The 21,609-nt window shown below is 30.8% G+C and overlaps 1 protein-coding gene across 2 annotated transcripts; it reads right to left on the minus strand.

The window, feature by feature from the left end:
* Positions 1-13,498: 13,498 nt before the first annotated feature.
* On the minus strand, positions 13,499-16,635 carry LOC142615245 (protein WHAT'S THIS FACTOR 1 homolog, chloroplastic-like). Of its 2 annotated transcripts, XM_075787970.1 has the most exons (2): positions 15,408-16,635; positions 13,499-13,513 (listed from the first exon to the last, which is right to left on the minus strand). In XM_075787970.1, exons 1-2 carry the CDS (start codon positions 16,414-16,416, stop codon positions 13,506-13,508), a joined length of 1,017 nt encoding a protein of 338 aa, XP_075644085.1. In that variant the 5' UTR covers positions 16,417-16,635; the 3' UTR covers positions 13,499-13,505. The 2 variants fall into 2 exon arrangements, with proteins under 2 accessions (XP_075644085.1, XP_075644084.1); XM_075787969.1 differs by lacking the exon at positions 13,499-13,513 and having other exon boundaries at positions 14,976-16,634.
* Positions 16,636-21,609: the final 4,974 nt, after the last annotated feature.

Below are 21,609 nucleotides of genomic sequence, written 5' to 3' on the forward strand. Positions count from 1 at the left end.
GATTGACATCTCACCATGTGGAAGATGGAACGTATGAGTCTCTGGCCGCCATCACTCAACTAGGGCCGATATTAGGCAATGATCTATCTCTCTGGAAAGGACCCTAAACAATCCTTCTAACCCCACCAACTTGATAATATCAATCACCCGATTATCTTGCATCGTTATCTTTGCCATCTCCTTAGCGCGACCACGGCATGTAAGTGAGCCCGAGTCCTGTAAAATGGATAAAAATTATAGCGGTTGTTAGAATTAGATATACAACTTTCAAAGAACTTGCTAAAAGTCAAAGACAGCGTAAAAATTAAAGCAGTTGTTAAAACTAGATATTTCACCTCGCCATTCCAAATGTCCTCTGATCGATGATTTCATTGTCGCGTCAACAATGAAGGATCTTCTGGACCAGGGCGCACAATCTCTGGCTCCTCATCGATCCCAGGCTCCATACTGCAAAGAGTGCAACAATATTCCATAGAATTAGGTCTTCATAAATAACTCTAATGCCCACAAACAATTATATTAAGCCTAGTTACATAACCTCAACAAACAAGATATGAAGAACATATATCCCAAGTCAAAATTTTGGAGCAGTTGTGGAATGGATTATCTTTCATTGTTACCAAATGCTACCAAAAGAGAGACTTATTTCAAATGCTACCAAAAGGTGGAATGGATTATCTTTCATTGTTACCAAACATGATTTTACTCATTTAATAGATTTTCACCTGTTTATATCTTTATTAGAACCTTCAACGTTCCAGGTTTTATAGTCTTACAAAATTTATGATTAGTAGGTTGTCTTCTCCAAGGATGCAACAGTGAAGATATTAGTAGCCTACTGGGCACATTTTATCGACAATACTGATCAGTATCTGAAGTCTCTCCTTTACTCCAATGTTCTCTGCAATTCATCAAAGTACAACAAGTGTTTTGGAAAAGTTGAGATTAAGTACTATAGGGTTCCAGGTTTCAATTTGACAGGACCTGCTACTCAAAAGGGAACTAGTACAGGAAATGTTTACCCTGGGTATACTAGGGTAAACCATGGAAAGTATGCAGTTAGTGATGTGCGAGCCCACATTGGCACAAGCAATCTTATTTGGGATTACTTCTATACAACAGCTGGTGTCAACTTTGGAACATACAACCCTGCCATTGTTTCACAACTTCAACAAATCTTTGATGCTGACTGGAGTTCGCCATATGCTATTCCGGTTGAAGAGTTGGATGTTGGTCATGCTTGTCCAAGATGAGGAGTAATTGAACTTGATGATTTGGGTTAGTTCCAAATCAGTATAATGGTCTGAAAGTAATTAAAGCTGAGGAGTAGCTGAACTTGTTGCTTTAGGCAAGTTCCAAACCAGAAAATGATAGGCTTGAAACAAAGGGTTTAGTACATTTGATGTAAATTAGTTAAGGAATTGGATTTGGTATTACGAGGAATAAAAGTTTGTAATTGAATAATTATTCTTATTCATGTTTTTGGTTTTAACACTAGAACAAAATTACATTTTCGCCAATTTTTATAGACATCCTTATAAAATTATATTTAAATTTTTTGTGGGTCTCAATTAGCATCATGTTGTATGAAAATTAAGCAATTGTATAGTTAATGTCTCCATGAACATTAAAAAAATTTGGTAGCATCTCTCCCCCAAAAAAATTATCGTGGCATTTAAACAAGATACTGTCAGTTGAAGTTGAAGTTGGACATCCCTAATTAAGATAGGCCAATTAAAAGGAAGAAGCTGATACCCCACAACTGGAACTCTTCATACATAAGCAAAACAACATTGAGACCACTGATTATAAAGCCAAAACATTCGTGATGCATTTTAGCAATAAGACCAATCGGCATTTTGTACCAGCAAATGTAGATCATGTCCATGGACCCATCCAAACATGGAAATGTCAAAAAGTAGACATACAATCACGAAAATCTAGGAAGAGCAAACTGAAACCATAGAACCCTAGGAACAAGATAAAGGATACAATTAACTGAGCTCTATCTCTACGTAGCAAAATATACAGTCTAGACTAATCAACTGCCTAGCACACATGCACATGAGTGCACATAACAAAGTCCTGAACAATTTGAGTCATTGAACAAAATTTGCAGTCATGAAACAGTGAAACACAAGGAGCAGAAACTGAAAATTTACAACCAGCACCCACCTCTTATTGTGTGGGCAACATTCTCACAATCTTTCTGATGTTATGTCAAGTCAGCTACTACAATTAGTCAATATGAGTAATTTCTTCTGCCCACCTAGCTTTAACCATAAAAGTTCACTTGGACTGGTACTCCTATTACAAAAAATTCCTCTTCCACTTAGACCCGACATATCTCAGAACCCTCTGACTCCAAGTTATTCCTCCACAGTTTGAAATTACATTTTCAACTCTCTCGCTCTCTCTCTGCTTCTTCTTTTTTGAGAAAACTCCCAATCCATCTATCAATCCAATTGTTAAGTGCATGATTTTTTTTTTGGTTGGGCCTCAAAATTTGATAAATTGACTACTTCGAGGGAGCCCAAACCTCCAAGTTAGATTAACTAACAATTTATAACTGAATATATCATACTATTCTTCATACATTTTCAAGATCTTAATTTATAAGAGAGAGACTTCCAGTTAGATAAAAATGAATTCTAACTTCCTAGTTCCTATAATCTATATAAATAAGACTAATCATAAATCATCCTAATTCTAATCCTAACTAATTTATTTGAATCAGTAAAACACATCGCTATCATTATTTATTTAATCAAGATAAGTTAGACTCATAACACCAACCTATATAACTAAAGATTGAGCTTCACAAATGACAAAAAAAAAAAAAAAACTTTTATTTTTTCTTTTTTGAGAAGAAAATGACTACTTACTATCACTAAAAATTATCACAAGCAACTCACCATTAGCTAATGTAGAACATGGAAGAATTAGTAAGGAGCAAGAATCACAGTGAATTCCAAAATGAAAACTAAAAACAACCCAATTCATAAAAACAAAAGCAGAAAACAATTACCTCAATAAAAGCCTTCAAAACCCACAAAAACGCAAGCAACAAAAATCCATTAACAGAAAACCCCACCAGCTTGGTAGGTATAGAAACAGGATGCACCCATGGAATTAGGGAAGAGAGAGAGGCTTACCGGCGGTGTTATGGCGGACCGGCAGTCGGTGTAGCAGCAGCTGAGAAGCGAGAGAGAGAGGGTTCTGAAAGAGGAGAGCGTTAGAGGGTTCTGAGCCGAGAAGTGTTAGAGGGTGACTGGTTTCGGTGTTTGAGAGATTGAGAGAGAGCGTTTGAGAGACTGAGAGTTGAGAGATTGAGAGAGAGCGTTTGAGACACTGAGAGTTGAGAGATTGAGAAAGTGTTTCAAGATTTTTTGGAGAGTGAGAGTGTTTGAGTTAGGCGTTTGAAAGGGGGAATATTGTGAAGATTTCGAGTCTTATAAACTCGATTTCTACGTGGCTAAGTTCCTCCAGGTGGAAAATTTGTCCACGTAATGGGAGTAACGAAGACCATAACAAACGCCATAACTCGAGTTTTAAAAGCTCGATTTTTAATTAAATCTCGAGTTTCTAAAACTCGAGATGTTAGTTTCCCAAATTCTCTCAAAACCAGCCAACTAACGAAATCATTAGCACAGTAACGTTATTTGGAAAGGGTGTTCGAATATAGATTAGAAAAGATAGGTTAAGTTGACAATGAGTAACGGGCCTAACGCCGTTTAGAGGGACCACTTCGGTCGCTTTTAAAAAGTTTTGGAACTTGTTGGTATTAAACTCAAACCTCAGGTAGTTTATTAGAATTTACTTTTTCAATAAATACATACCAAGTTCATAACTTTTTAAAACTGACCAATTTGATTCTTAAAATCAATTTAATTCCTAAATAAGTTTAGGTCTAGTACTCAATTTTCTCACCTAGGGATTGAGTAGGCTTTAAGGATGAAATTGGTCAGTTTTAATAATTCTTGAATTTTTTTTTATTTTTTTTATACACGATAGAATTTCTACTCTAGCCTAATCTAAGTGTATATGTGTGTGAAGTTCCCTCTTAGAGACTTGAACCCTGGTCCTTGCCCCCCACACCCCACAAGCATTTATACTTGTAGAGTGACCACCGCACTAAGAGAGAGCGGTGGTTAATAATTCTTAAACCTGATTAGCTTTATTTCATACTTTAGAATACGTTATTGGAGTTTACCTATTTAATTATATAGGACATTTTATGATTTTTCCTTTTATTTTATTTTTTTAGAACATTGCAATTGCAATTTCTTATTTATTTATTTATTTAGCAATAACTAATTAATGAGAGTTTAGTTGATTGTTAGATAACCACTAGGCACAAGCATATTCCAATGTACTAATAGAGAATTTATAAATGTTTCATTATAATTTAGGTATAAAAAGTAATTAGATTTTTAATCAATTTAAGAATTATATAAAAGAAGGATAATTATTAATAATGGTGAAGAAAAAAGTTGATAAAAATTAAAGGTGGTGTTTATTTTTATTAAAGAAGAAGAAGGAAAAGTAGAAAAAGAAACTGTGTATTAAAAACATTGTCACATTCCAATGTACTAATATGGTAACCGGAACAAACAAACATGAATAAGAAGAAGTTGTCACTCAAAAAAAAGAAGAAGAAGAAGTTATTTGTGACAAAAATGGTTGCTTTATCAACAAAAATAAATAAATAAATAAAAAGAAGTTACTATGAACAAAGCTCTCTATGTTTTGAGAAAACACTCATTGTTACTTTATAGTTTATCTAAGGATGCGATAAAATAGTAGAGGAAAGTGAGAATGAAATGAATTGCGAAAATAGCAAAGAAAGAGTTGATAATTTATACTATTAATAATAGGACTTCCTGTTTAGATTTTATCATTTTGCATACGAAAATATTCTGATACAAATTCTTAAACTTTATAAAATACCCATATCTTTTAGTTAAATCATTTTAATTTAAAAAACACAGACTACTTAAAAGAGTAATTTATTGTTCTTAAGTTTTAGATTTTTCTCCTTTCTTTTCTCCATTTTGTCTCAAAATTAGGACACCATATCTATCTCACTTTTAAACATCATTTCAAGTTACCTTACCTTTAAAACACACACACACACGGTTGTTAATATATACTTTAGAAAAATTGCCTCTCCTATTTGAATTTTAATGCCTCTACATGAGAGTTAGGAAAAAAAAAATACCAATTTCAATTTCAAATAGTTTCTTCCATTCACATCATCCACTAACTTATGTACAAATAACGAATTAGAACAAAAAAAATCACATAGAGAAGTATTCAAGTAAAAAATAACATATTGATTTTATTTTAAAAAATTACTGTAATTTGATTTAGTCCATAATTTGTAAGTCTAACTTTTATTATATAGTATTTGGAACAACTATTTGGCTAACCACAACTTTTAAGCCCAAAATTTATTAGTACATAATATAATATGATATGATAGGTTACAAAAAAAAGTATGGCGAAAATATTATCTTGGTCTTACATTTATTTCAAAAAAAAAGTTAAAAATACAATTATTTATTATACAAAACTAAAACAAGAAGGCAGCTTACATATTTTTATTAAGCAAATCTAGAGTATCCTAGCAACTCGAATCATGATACATGGCTTTAAACTAGAATCTTAATCCAAGGTCAAACTTAGCTGAGCTTTAAAAAAAAGATTAGAATGTAAGTTACATTATTTAAGTTTGATTGAAATTTATTTTAGTCTTCTAACTATACTTTCATTAAATTGAGTTATCTAAATTTCATATTTATTCATTTAGCCATTTTGTCCAATTTCGTAAAAAATTTGCCATTAAAAAAATATTTTTCTCACATGAAATTTTTTATAAAATTAATAAAAAAATTTATAGATTCTTTTATCTAAGAATTAAAAAAAAAAGATTTTTTATTAGTTAATTGCATACTTAACAACTATTTTATAATGGAATTGGGCGAAATGTCTAAGTTGAATAAAAACACGCATATAACAAACAAATGTATAAAAATAAATAATTTTTCACATATGTTTAAAGTACAAGTTTAATTTTAAATACTTTTAGTGTTTTAAAAAATACTTATTACATTCATTAAAGATTAACAATTAATTAAATGCAAGTTGATAGTTTAATAATTTGATGTTGCCTATAATTATGTATGTGGCCTCGCTTTTTTGGAAATAAATACAAATCAAGGGATTGGAGACTTCTATTATATATCTCCTAAAGATTTCTTATCCGCAACTTAGGGGTTGAATTGATTGCTTTAGAGATTTCCCCACTTTTGCCATCCTATTACTTAAACAATTTTCATCTGTCTTTTATTTATTTATTTTTAACCCAATGCACTATACATGTAGTGGAACCTCTTATTCCTAACATTTATTAAGTCCATCCATTTTTTCAAAATTAAAAAAATTCAAGTAAAAGTAAAATCATTGAATACTCTTTTTAATACAATTATTACAACAAATAATATTCAACTTGTACTTGAAAGAATTTAAAAACCTTTTACAAGTACATCAAATAACAAAACTATCAACTTGCATTTAATTATTTTCTAATCTTCAAAGAGTGTAATAAACGTTTTATAAACATGGTTTCTCAACAAAAAAAAAAAAAAAACGTTTTATAAACATAATATTTATCTAAACATAAACGTGATCTTAAACATATAAGAAAATTAAATAATTTTATATATTCATTCCTTATATGCATGATTTTATACTATGTTATATAAAAAATTGTAAATAAATCAAACAATGAACACATGATATGGTGAAGAAATGAAAAGTACACGGAAAACATTTCCAAGAGAAAAATCACTGACCTACTACCACAACAAAGGAATCCATGATAATAAAAGAAGTTTAATTATCTAGTATAAAACCTTTATACTTAGACTTTATGTGCTAGATAAAGTTACTATAAAAACCTTTTACTTATTCATGGTAATTTTATAGGTGTTTATTCATTAGGTGCTGTAAAACATGGCTTTTACACTACGATCAATGTTCGTATAAAATTTAAGCTACTTGGACAACAATTAAATTTGTTATTTATATAACAGATTATAGTGTTATATGGTAAATTTGTTCATTCTGTTTTAGCTTTCATCCATTAAGCAAAAACTAAAGTTTATATATATATATATATATATATATATATATATATATATATATATATATAATAGTTCCGTTGCACCCGAGCTGTTTATGATAAAGATAGGTGTAAAAAGTGGGTCTAAGGTCATGTAGGTAGGAAGTGATTACAATTGAGATATTACCTGCTTACCGGTAACAACTTGAATAAGAAAAATTCTACAACAAATTTAATTAAGTGACAAGTTGTTATAGCCTAATTAGGAACAATATATTATTCTTTTAACCAGTTTGTGTTTTTTAATATAAAATTATTTAACTAAAAGATATGGGTATTTTAGAGAGTTTAATAATTTGTGTGAGGGAATTTTAGATTTTGCCACTTCAATTGCAAATATTTATTTTTTGTCGATTTATCATCCAGCAAAACTCTGAACTAGAATTCATCAAAACCTAATGAAGTTTTTGAACATTTTACAAAAGATCCCTTAAATTTGGTTGGATTTTCAAATATTCTAGAATATCTTTCAAAAAGCTTTTTTGGGGTAAAATTGTTCTTCAAACTGTGACATTATTAGCATGCAGCATTCTTCTTTTGGAAGTAATGCATAACAATGTTGATCGATGATTAAGATGGTGACTAGATAAGTTCCAAACACTTCTATTATATGTCTCTAGGAAACTTCTCCTCTATGAATTATGCGTGACTAAATTGCTTCAGAGATTTTCCCACTTTTAGCATACTAACTTAAAAATTAATATTTCCATTTGTCTTTTTATTTTTTAATGCACAAAACACTATATATGTATAAGAACCCCTATTACAACAAATAATGTCCAACTTGTACTCCAAAGATAAAATCAATAAATACTCTTTTTAGAAATTAATACAATTATTACAACAAATGATGTTCAACTTGTACTCCAAAGAATTTAATACCTTTTCACGTATAACATCAAATTACAAATCGATCAACTTGCATGTTAATTATTTGTTAATCTTTAATGAATGTAATAAACTTTTTTAAACATAACATTTATCTAAACATAAACGTATACTTACACATACGAGAAAATTAAATAATTTTATGCATTAATTCCTTATATGCATGATTTTATATGATGTTATACACAAAGCAATAAATAAATCAAACATTGAGTTCATCTATATTTATTACTATTAAGAATTGAGGAATCTTTGCATATATGACCGTGGACAACTGATGTGGAGTGTTGGACCCAGGGACGGTTCAATGTTCTGGTGAGGGTTTTCAAATGAACACCCTCACCATGAAAAATAAATTAATTTATATTTTTTTTAAATATTTTTTTGTTCATCATAAAAAAAAAAAAAATGAATACCCTAAATTTTTTAGGTGATTGATTTACAGAATTAAGTCCAACAAAATTAAAAGTTGGCATCCCTTAACAATATTATTGACATTTTAAAACAAAAAGAAAAGATCCAACAACAAATTATATTTATCTAAAATTTGGAGAAAAAATAAAAAAGAAGCAAGCCCAACAACAAAAATTTATAGTATGCTGATGTTAAATCTTAAAGGAAAAAAATTGATTGTTTTAAATGACAAAGTCAATATGGCTGGCACTCTGAAAATATTATGGCTAGTTGATAAATAAAAGAGTAAAGGAAATTGGAAAATTACAAAGACTGATAAATGTAAAAACAGAAAAACAGTGACAACAAAAATAATGTTGTTGACACAACAAAAATGCAAAAACAAAAAAATTTGAGAATAGTTAAATTTTTAATATGGTAATGCTAAGGACATAATAAAAAATAAAGTAATAAGAAAAATTCTTTTTAATAGCATAATGCTTTGAACACGTACAACAAAAATATTGCAACAACAAAAATTAAAGTAGAGTCACCTCCACAAACTACAAACCTTATAATATTTCTCATGTTATACTTTATGTCATTCCATCAAAAAAATTACTTTACCAAAATTTGAAGTTATAATACAAGTGCCGAACTCTAACTTTGATTAACAATACTAAACTAGTACCCCAAAAAAAATGTGAAATATATGATGGTCCCTAAAATCTGATTTGGGTTCTATTTTAGTCCCTAAAATTTGAAAAGTTCGTTTATAGTCTTAAAAAAAAAAATGCAAACTTACCAAGTTAGTCCTTCTCTAACCTTTCCGTTATAATAGAGGAGCGTTACGTGAATTTGTCAAATTTTGCCACATAAACAAGAATTAGAATGTCAAGGCTATGAATAAACTACCTTAGTACATTCACAAGGCTGTCGCTCATCTAGCACCTTCTAGTTTCCATTGTTCAAATTCTCATTCCCCCAGCTATTGAATTATCCCCCCAAAAAAAAAAAAAAAAATCAAATTGCAGAACCCATATCTTAAGTTTGTTTTTTTTTTAAGGGCTTCCCGAAGATCGTAGATCAATTAAGCCTTCTTCACACATAAACCCCTTGAGTTTACATGTGTTTAATAGGTCAGTGTGCCTGACCCATTTTCTTCCTGGTTTGCCCTTCATAATTGTTCATTATTACATCAAATTCTGAATTAAAAATGAGCTGTTGTATCGGTAGTTTTGTAATTGTATGAATCAATTCAACCAAAAAACAAAAAAAGTAAAATTAGAAATGATTTTTTTTTGTTGTTGTGTTTACCTGACATTTGAGAAAATCAAATCCGGCCACTAGAAAAATCAAATTCTCTCTCTGTACACAAACTCAGTTTCTCTCTCTCTCTCTCTCTCTCTCTCTCTCTCTCTCTCTCTCTCTCTCTCTCTCTCTCTCTCTCTCTCTTGTTTTACAGGAAATGTGAAACCTAGAAAGAGATGGTGATTTCGAATTCACAGCAAACCCAACCCAGAAATTATGTGCAGAGAATGGGCTTAAGTTATGGACTACTTGACTTGTTTGGACTTGGATTTGCCTAGCCCATATAACTTTTTTTTTTTAATTTATCAATTTATTTAGGGTAAAATCCAATAAATACCGACCAAGTTTACAACTTTTTAAAACTGATTAATTTGATTCTTAAAATCAACTTAATTCCTAAACATGGTTAGGTTTGGTGGTCAATTTTCTCACTTGTCTTAGGGACTAAGTAAGCTTTAGGGATCAAATTGGTCAATTATAAAAATTCTTAAACCTGATTAAGTTTAGCTCATACCTCATAATATGTTATTGGAGTTTACCCATTTAATTATATAGGACATTTTATGATTCTTCCTTTTTTGTAAATTAAAAACTTTGTGATTGCGATTTCTTTTTTATTTATTTATTTAGCAATAACTAATTAATGAGAGTTTAGTTTATTGTTAGATAAGCACTAGGCACAATTCCAATGTACTAATAGAGAATTTATAAATGTTTCATTATAATTTAGATATAAAATGTAATTATATTTTAATCAATTTAAGAATTATATAAAAGAAGGATAATTATTAATAATGGTGAAAAAATAAGTCGATAAAAAAAATTAAAGGTGGTGTTTTCATTAAAAAAGAAGAAGAAGAAGAAAAGAAAAAGTAGAAAAAGAAACTGTGTATTAAAAACATTGTCACATTCCAACGTACAAATATGGTAACCGGAACAAACAAACATGAATAAGAAGAAGTTGTTAATCAAAAGAAATAAAAGAATAAGAAGAAGTTATTGTGAACAAAAATGGTTGCTTTTTCAAAAAAAAAAAAAAGTTACTATGAAAAAAACTCTGTATGTTTTGAGAAAATGCTCATTGTTACTTTATAGTTTATCTAAGGATGCAATAAAATAGTAGAAGAAAAAGTGATAATGAAAAGAATAGAGAAAATAGCAAAGAAAGAGTTGATAATTTATACTGCTAATAATAGGATTTCCTGTTTGGGTTTCATAATTTTGTGTACTAAAATATTCTGATACAAATTCTTAAACTTTTTAAAATACACTTATCTTTTAGTTAAATAATTTTAAATTAAAAAACACAAATTGGTTAAAAGAGTAATTTACTATTTTTAAATTTTACATTTTTTTCATTACCTTCTCCATTTTGTCTCAAAATTAGGACACCATCTCCATCTCACTTTTAAACATCATTTCAAGCTACCTTACATTTTTGTTTAAAAAAAAAAACACACACACACACACGGTTATCTATATATATTTTAGAAAAATTACTTCTCTTATTTGAATTTTAATGCCACTACGTGAGAGTTGGAAAAAAATGACCAGTTTCAATTTCAAATGGGATGGGCTCCTCTCCCGTTTATTTTTCTCTCGTTCTCTTCAGTTTTTAAATAGATGCATGACATCTAGCAAGACTGAATCAAAGGATCAATTATCAAGCCACATCATATTTCACAAAGACTCCTTGACTCCTTCCATCATTTGCCTCCCACTAAAATCCTGTAATATCGCTCTCCATCTCTCTCATATTTTTGATACAGCTTGAACATCACTCTTGCACGGTATTTCTTACTTTTTCCTATCCTTAATTTTTGAAAGGGAGAAATTTGATCAAAGAAGTCATCTCTTGCTGAAGCTGGAGCTCTTTTTTCAGTTTGTGTTAAAATTATTAATGATTTCCATAGAGAATGAAAAGATAGCGGTGGAGTACATGTGGCAAAAATTTGAGTATACTTATGACTTTCTTCATTTTGCATTACTATGTAGCACAGCAAATGTATTGAAAGCTTCCCTTCTCTGATTGAAATTTACTACCCTTGAGGTTGAGGACTAAGTTGAGTAACTTGTGAAAAGAAGCAATAGTAACCCATGAATTGCTGTGAAGGTGTTTGTGAAAATGCTTAGGCTGGTGGTAGCTTGTTTTTTTGTAAAAGTACCTCATTAGCAAGGGTGAATGCAAGGCTGTAGGGTCATTTTTTTTGTTGGGTGAATACAAGGCTTGTTTCTGTATTTTCTGCTCATGTAACCATTGTACATTATCTTGATTAATGAAATTTTTTTTGTTGGAGTTTAGTACAAATGGGGTCTCTCTATATTTGTTTCTTCTTTGTATCCTTGCATGAGATATTGTAGAATAGGTATAAAAATATTAATTGCAAGAAATTGTCGTGGAGCAATTTGACAAAACTTGTTTGCTTCTAGAATTGCAAATGCATTAGACTTTGTGTTTGAATCTTGCAATTTCTTCATTGTGCCTCTCTAGAGTCATCACTATGACAGAAGGAAGGTATCCCCCCATGAAAAAGCTGGCATTTGGATTGATCACGGCTGCCCAAAAACTTAGGCTGTACTTCCAAGAACACACCATAGTAGTCCAGACGGACAAGCTATTGCCGAGGGTGATGAACAATCCGGAAGCAGCTGTCTAAGAATTTTCAATACAATCACCAACTAGAAGCCATTCAGGAAATTCATTATTCTTCTTCACATCTTTTGTGTTGTCAATTCTTTGAACTAATTCAGCCAATTAGGGTTGAAGCATTTAGATATGGTACAATCAAGTTCTAAATTTTTTCTGCACTTGTATACACATATTCACCTCAGTTGTGTGCAACTGAACTAAATCCTGTAATACACTGACAGTGGTCAACCTATAAACTAAAATATTGCATTTAGTTTCACAAGTAATTTTCATATCAGCAGTCAACTACAAAAAATCAACTAGTTTCAGTCATAAGCATGTTGCTGCTGCAGATATTTAATAGCTTGGAGGCTTGCAAAATTCTTGCTTTTTGTTTCACTCATACGCGCCACCAATGTTTCCCCTCAGTTTGATGGCCCAAAGGAAAGATATTTATCACTGGAAACTCTGGTGAGTCCTAGTCTATATACTTTTCACTGCCAATGAATTGACAAAATAACTACTTTAGTGTATGTGCATTCAATTCAATTATCCAGTTTTTTAATGACTGATGGAATCAGAGGAGCTACCAGAGATATTCATTAAATATCAACAACTAGAGTACATTCATCCTTTCACATGACTGATGGAACCTCTGGTGAAAAAAAAAAAAAAAAAAAAAAACCCACAAGGACAACGAGTAATAGCCCAATTGCTATGGGAGTGAGCCACGCCATTAGCATTCCTACTAACCCAATCAAACATATATGCTGGAGGCTGGAGGCTGGAGGCACATAATAGTCTCGAGGATGGAAGACATTTCCCAGCTTGGACTTTGCCTCCTTTCTTAAAACATCCATGCACATCTTGGATTCCCCTTCCATTGTCAGCTCCCTTACACCCTTTTCTTTGGAAACTTGGAATCCTCATTGCCCACCCTTTTAGAACACCGCCTTCCCAGTCTCGCAAAACAGCCGGCTATGCATGCCTACTTTGAATCGAGAGCGACATCACAGCTCATCTTGAACTTAATGCAGGAGGTTTCTGTCTGCTCCATAGTTGCCTGAGTAGAGATCTTGTCTGAGTTTAGCAAAGCTTTCAAAATTCTGCATTACTCTGGCAGGTAGCTTCATAGTTAAAACTTCAGCGGAATTAGATCAAGTTAAGCTCCTTAGCTTCAGTAATTAATCTATAACCACAGCAGCAAATAATGGCAACTGGTTTGTTACTCTGCCATCCAGGACTTGAGCTGGGGGAGCAACTACCAACATTATCAGATAAATACTCAAATTCACATTAATTGCATCAATACAAAAGGCACCAACCTAATCCAAACCACGCTACTCTAGCAAAGTCACATTCCCTACCACATAAAGAGCAGCTATTGTCCACCAAACACCATAATCTATTGATTTGAATTGGGTTTTGTTGGATATATTTGTGCCCCAAACACGAACAAGAAAGAAAACATACCACTTCACAACATCTTCTGCAAAAACAGATGGCACAGACATAGAACCATCTGGTGAAACCCTCCATTTCGTTTGGTTGTCTCTGGCTCTCTAAGCTAATCTAAGACAGATGATTGGACTGTTTCATGAATTTCAGTCATATCCTCACAACATCCTTCTAGCACTTTACATCTCTTAAAGAAATGGGACAGATTATATACATCAAAGCTTTTCTATTTTTTTTATAAGAAAATCTTTTCTTATTTGTACTCAAAAAAGAAAAGGTATAAATTCTTTTACATCATAGTAACAAATTTGGGGAGGGGAGAGAGGGCGGGGGGGGGGGGAGGCGGTATATCCCTGCACCCAAGCATATATGCCGGGTGTCTCACACAGGGGCGGGCCCCACAGTATAATTTTCGGGGGGGGGGGGGGAGCCATCTAATAGACCAAAGTCACTGCCTTTGAAGCACTTATAGATATGGGAGATGGATTTCACACAAATATGTTGATAATGAAAATAAGATGTGAATTTTAAAGGGATACATCAATATGCATATGATCAATTTTTTTTTTTTATTATTAAATTGCAATTTTATTAAATTTTCCAGAACATATTGGATAGGTCTTCGAAATTGATAACTAACTTAAAGAAATAAATTCAAATTTTGGATATTTAAGAGATGGTGGATAAGAGGAAGAAGCAGAGAGTAGCAGTGGCCACTACATACTCAACAGATATTGCTCTCAAAATTTGCTCATGCACTACATATAACTGCAATAGTGTCTAACCATGGATTCCCAATCAAATTCAACATGAGGTAAACAACCAGAAGATGCAGTTTAATTAAGGATAATACAGAAGACAAGAGGGGGGGGGGGGGGGGGGCAATAATTGGAAGAAGTTATAAGCCTCAAGAAGCATAGAAATGAAGGTACAACAGCCTAAACATAGAGATTCTATAGATCCCAGTCAGGCAGTCACCATAATACTAAAACTCATGTTGATCAAAATACTTGCATAGATAACCTTGACTAAAAATGATCTTTTGTAAGTATGATTTTTAAACAGAACTTCCAGTAATCACCCAATGCTCAGACACAACAGTGGATATCAAAAGCAAAATGATATATAAATATGCTTACATATATGGAAACTGCGTACTTATACACACAGATATCAAGCCCTGGCAATAAAATGAATCAACGCAAATAAGTTTGATTGTTGGGGTAGATCAAAACCAGTTAGCTAGACCAAAATCATGAACTACAAAATGACTGACTTAATTCTGGCATCAAAGCAAGTCTCACAGGCATAGTCCATATCTACCAGCATTACACAGAATCTCTCTCAGCTAAGCAAATTCTCAGGTAACAACTTGTGAAGAAGGCATCTCGCCGTTCAAATTGATCTCTCTTCTACCACTAAGTGATATGAATTTGTCATAAAACAACAACAAAGGACATTTATCTATCAAATTTGAACCATCGTAAGCTTCTTTGAGAAAAACAGTGCTTTTTGCACCTTTATTAGTGATGTAAAACATACCATGATGCCTTATCAAGCAAAGCAATAATCGAGATGGTAACAGATTCTCAGAATGAAATGCATCCAATTGTGCAGATGTCATTCTCTTCTCCATAGTCAAACTGAGAAGCTCATGGAGGACTGCCACCACCCGTTTTCTGGCCTTTGGATCTTTAGCTTCAAATCTCCTTGCATTTAAGTATGGAGAAGGGAAATCCATTTTCTGCCACCTCTCAATTTCCTCAAGATAACTCTTGTTAGGCCTAAAGCCTACAGGAAAACTCAATCTAAATGCATTCGGACCTCGATAGTTACCATCTTTCGAGATTCTAACCCGCTTTCGACTCCCATTAAAGTCCGGAATCCCATCCTGTGCTGCTCTTTCCTCACGGGCAGTGACTGTCAATGAAGAGTCCCAATTTTCCAAATTAAGATAAGGCTTCCCATTGACATCCTTCACAGAAAAGTAATCCGGGTACTTTGGAATCAATGACTCCTTAAAGTCATTTGGCAAACCCAATTCAGATTCAATGAATTCTATCTTTTCAAGTGGTACTCTACAATCAACTGATAACATTAACAACTTCCTCAAATTGTTAACCAGAATTGGTTCCATCAAGTTCCTAGCTTCACCTTCTTCACTGGCAATCTTTTGGGCCTTATCAGTGAGCCTAACAGAAGGGGGTGTTCTGTTAGTACTGCCACCCCCTTCAACACAAAATATAGCAGGGTACTTCTCAATGACAGCCATGAAATTCCATTTCTGAACAAACCCAACTTCTTTTTCAAGGTCCCTGAGAAAGAGAGACTGCTGTCTCTGGGATTGGATGATGGACTTGAGCTGAAGGATCAAAGATGGTTTCTTTTGCAAGTCCATGACTCTGTCAAGTTCATGGACCCTGTGGTAGATTTTCTTCTTGGGTCTTCTTCCTCCACTTGATTTGTGCCTCACTGGAACCCATGTCATAGAACCAGTTTTTGAACATTTGAGAAGCTTGTTTAAGCTCAAGAACATGAATGTCCCCTGCATTTACGAATAAGAACAGAGAGGTGTCTCTGGGACCAATCGTCGAACAGTTGGAGTGCAGGGTCTTTTAAGGGTCACATGTAGAGAGCTTCTTTCTTTGGAGGTTGAAATTAACATAGAAATAGAAGAGTTTAGCTGACATCTGAAAAGTTTCTTCGAAATCACAACTCTCTCAGACCTCATCGGACCTCAGCACTTTAGTTTGGGAATTTATAAGCCGTGTCATTTTTTTTTTCAGTAATACATTTTGGACTTTTTTTTAACTGATTTTTTAGGGTAAAAAAAAACTGATTTTCTGCTATTTTTTTAAATTAAGAACTACGAATCCATGAATTTTGAAAATTAGTCTAATTGATTCTTCCATCTAATTTTCGTCTTCTTACATTTCATTTTTATTAAAAAAAAACCTTATTTTAAAATAAATTTAATAAAAAAACTATTCAAATTAAAATTTGATTAAAGATCTATTTTTAATGCTTCTTCTCAAATGAGGAAGTCACTTATGGATGTTTTTGATGGAGAATTTTGGAATTGAAATTCCCTATCTTCCAAATTATCAAAAGAAATAAAGTTAAAAGTGGCTTTTAAATTCAAATTAGAAGATCAAGGATCTGTTTAATTTTGTCCCAGAAATTAAGAATAGGGAATGATTTTGCATTTTACCCAAAAAAAAGAAAAAGAAAAACCAAAGCAATGTAAAAAGTTATAATTGTATCTAAAAAAAATAAAGTTTTAAAAAGATATACATAAGCCAAATAAGCTTAATATTTTATATCCTTCCACATAGTTTTTTTTTTCTTTTTTTTTGAAACGATCCTTCCACATAGTTAAGATTTGCATGAGGTTGTTCTCAAAAAAAGATTTGCATGAGGTTGTTATTAAAAAGAAAATATAAATTTCATGAGAATAATTCAGCAATATATATTTCATGAGAATAATATCTCTTAACCTTAATGACCATGCTAACTTATTAGCATTGTTTGGTCTCATTTCTAGGAAGAACTAAATTTCGAACCTTCCTTCAACACTTTTTATAATAAATAGATTATTTGCATGAGGTTGTTATTAAAATGAAAATATCAATTTCATGAGAATAATTCAACAATAAATATATATATATATATATATATATATATTTCATGAGAATAATATCTCTTAATCTTAATGACCATGCTAACTTATTAGCATTGTTTGGTCTCATTTCTAAGAAGAACTAAATTCTGAACCTTCTTTCAACGCTTGTTATAATAAATAGATTATAAAAAAAAAAAAAAAAATTGAAGGTCATGCCCAATACTTTTTTTAGGCGTGTGGGAAAGTTATTACATGATAACTCTTGAAAATTTAATAGTACAAATAAAGAGAAATATATATATATATATATATATATATATATATATATATATATATTTTTTAGGTGTGTAGGAAAATTTACTAGAACAATTCCACTTATAGGGTTTACAACAATTATCAATAAAAAGTAAAGAGGATTGAAATTCCAAATTAACCTACGTGCATTTGAAGGTCTTGCCCAATGAAAGCAATGAAGTCAGCTACTTTATTTGCTTTTCCATCGATATAATTTACCTATAGACTTCCAGCAATATCACACGCAATAGTTCTACGATCAGAAATTATGATGATTCTTTTCTAAGGCATAGTAATTTTGTGCATAAGTGAATAGACCAATCTTTATTCTTTATTGGCACCTCTTCATGTACAAATTACAAAGTGCTTAGAATCTAGAGGGAAAGGATTCTAGCTGCAAAGCTAACAGCATGTTGTAATTATTTCTAAAAAAAAAAATCTATAAAACTTTTCCAAAAGTCATTATTTATTTATTTAGATATACCAAAAGTCATTATTAAAAGAGTATCTCTTTGTCGAATTTAGATCCTCTAGATTTCCTAGAATACTCTACCAATAGATTTCCTTAAATCATAACCACTCTTTAATGATTTAAAGGTCTTGATTCTGCCATATCAGCATTCCACTAACAATATTATTAAAATAATAAAATAATGTTACAAACAAAACAATTAAGATTATTGTTAGTGGAATGTTCACATGGCAGAATCTAGACCATTAAATTATTAAATAATTATTAAGATTTAAGGAAATCTATTTTGTAGAGTACTCTAGGAAATTTAGAGGATCTTTTTTTTATTTGAGACACACACGCACACACACACACACACACATATATATATATATATATATATATATATATAGGGGAAGTGAGATAAGATAAGAGAATACACTCACACGCCAACACCAAAACTGTATGTGGAAATCTAGAGGATCTGAATCTCTCTTTGTCTAATGAAAACTGAGCAAAGGTCATTTGTTGGAAAATAGTTTCAACATATTGAACATTAATATGCCCCAAATTAGTTTCCAATTACTTAAATTTCAAAATTAATAAGTCCCAAAATTATCCTAATTAAAAAGATAATTACACAAATTACTCATTGAATAATTAATGTTTGATTATATAATTAATCAAGTGTGTGCAGCCTTACCATAACATATAGTTCTAGCCAATCTAATTATGACACATCATTAATTTCAAATTGATTATAATTATAATCAATTAGGATAAATTGTTCATAATCTATATATATTAATAGATAAAACTCAAAGAAAGTTCAATTAGAATTCAATTTTGTGTCATGTGTCTAAATTTATGTGGAGATCATTTTATAATTATCTGCTTAAGTTTGTGTCATATGTTCACTTCAATTTTTTAATCTTTATGCTAAGTGAGTTATTAATGAGTGCAAAATACTAAAAAAATTATTATTAATGAACTAAAAATTAATAATAATAAAAAACTAATCACATATACTCAATAAAAATTACAACAGAATAAAGATCACTACACATTCTATCTTATTAAAAATTAGAAGAAAAAAATGATCATCAGTAGTATTAAATTTAAGTAAGAATTTTAATATGTGACTAATTACATTTACTTAAAAAAAAAATTGACTAATTATTTATATTTTTATGATAAAATTTGTGTTTAATTTTAAATGTATCTATATGTATGCATGTGTTAGATGCTATTTTTTTAATAATTTGACTAATTATTTATATTTTATAATAAAATTATGTTTAATGTGCCTATGCTTTTGTATGGGTTACATGCTAGTCACATATAGTCGGACTCGATTTGTGATAGTGCATCTTGACCATTAAAATTCGATTTGATGATAACTTTCAATCTGATGGTTCGATTAAGGCTTATGACCAGTCAATTTGATCGTTACAATATCAAAATTATTTCGAAAATGAAATGAAGAATCTAATGGCCACAATTCATATGCCTATTTCCAGGATGAAATTACTCTTTTATTCTTCATTTTAGGTTAAATGCAGGTTGCAAAATAAAAATAGAGTGTCAACAATTACACTAAAAGGAAACATACCCAAAAATAGTATCATAGCCACAAAATATATATATAGAATCTGAGATATTTGGTCAAAACCCTAAAAAAAAAATCAAAGAACTACGTAAAATTAAAAAATCAATTAGTGAGAGAATCAATTACTAGGGGAAAAAACGGAATCAAAGAACGCAAGTAATGATAATGAGATGGTGAGGCAAGAATGGATAATGGCAGGCAGAGTTGGCTAAGAGTGACCTAATGAGACTCAAAGAGATGGTGAAGATAAAAAGGAGAGTGATAGTGAGGAGAGACCGAGGAGAGGAGACACCCACTAGAGGAGAATGACAAAGAGAGGAAAGAGTGTTGAGTGTTGTGTTTGGGTACAATGAGACTCTGTGGTGTTGTCATTTTTTCCATTAAGAAACTTGAGTTCGCTTTAAGAAAAATGAGACTCTAAGGCTTGATTTCCATGTAGATAAAAAAAATCCACATCAACCTTTGCTAGAGTACCAAAATCGAGTCTCTAAAAACTTGAGATGTTACTTAACAAATATGTTTCGTTTTCCTATTAACTAATGACATCGTTAGTAAAATCAAGCTAAATGGCAAAAAAATCAGCGTCTGGTGTGTGTCGCAGTCATAGGAATATATGAGAATTTTACAAGTTGATAAATTTATTATTAAGCAAATTACTTGAGGGTATTTTAGGTATTGAGACATTTTTGTTGCGAAAACGTGATTGAGATAAATTGGCGTTTTTTGAAAAGGGTTCGGTTAACTCATGTCTTTAAGGTACACATTAATTATTTATTTTAGAAAAATTTTAAGGGTACGTTTGGTACACTGAATGAGGATTACGACAGAAATTGTAACTTTATTACTAGTAATAAAGAGTATTGTAATGTAATAACTAAACCTATTCATTAGTTTAGTTGTAAGTTACTCCCTCCGTCCCAGTATATTTGTCCTCTATTCCATTTTGGAATGTTCCAAAATATTGTCTTGTTTCTAAAAATAAAAGTCATTAATTTACTAATGTTCATATTATACCCTACTTTATTTTCAAAACAATTTGAAAAAAAATAACAAATATTTAAAAAAATTAATCTAATTGGGACACTTTTTTAGTTACCTCATTAAGAATAACTTTTAAAAAAATTTGATAAATTTATTTAAGGCTAGATTTGTAAACTTATACATTTTTATAAGATAGATAAGACAATAAATGATGTTCACTTAAAAAGTTTGACTTTTCAAACATGACAAACAAATTGAGACAGAGGGAGTATAACATTAGAATGAAACTTAACATTTATTTTAGGAAATATTTTATTCATACAATTATATCTCCTTAAATATTGTTATTTTTAAATTTAAGAGAAATATGTGTTGTTTTTTATGATTTTTTATTTTTATAATTTTTTATTTTTATAATTTTTTATTTTTATAATTTTTTATTTTTATAATTGTTAAATGTATATAAAAAGTTTGTTTATTTGAAAATATATTAAGTTTTGAAATTATTAGATTTATTAAGGAATAACTAATACAACCTTTTAAAGAGGAATAGTTATTCCTCATTTTGAAGAATAATTATTTATAATGAATGACTTTTCCTTATAATAAAATTATAACCAAATTAAAGAATAACTAAACTAAAAGAATAACTATTATATTGCAGCGAATATTACATCCTATCTAAAATACCGGAAAATTGAAAATGCGGTGTACATTACTAATCTTAGCATTAAAAAAAAAAAACGAAAGAGTTAGTTGGAGCTTGGATTTTAAAGTAGCATGCTGT

Source organism: Castanea sativa, chromosome 11 (genome assembly GCF_040712315.1).
Source record: "Castanea sativa cultivar Marrone di Chiusa Pesio chromosome 11, ASM4071231v1".
Taxonomy (NCBI): domain Eukaryota; kingdom Viridiplantae; phylum Streptophyta; class Magnoliopsida; order Fagales; family Fagaceae; genus Castanea; species Castanea sativa.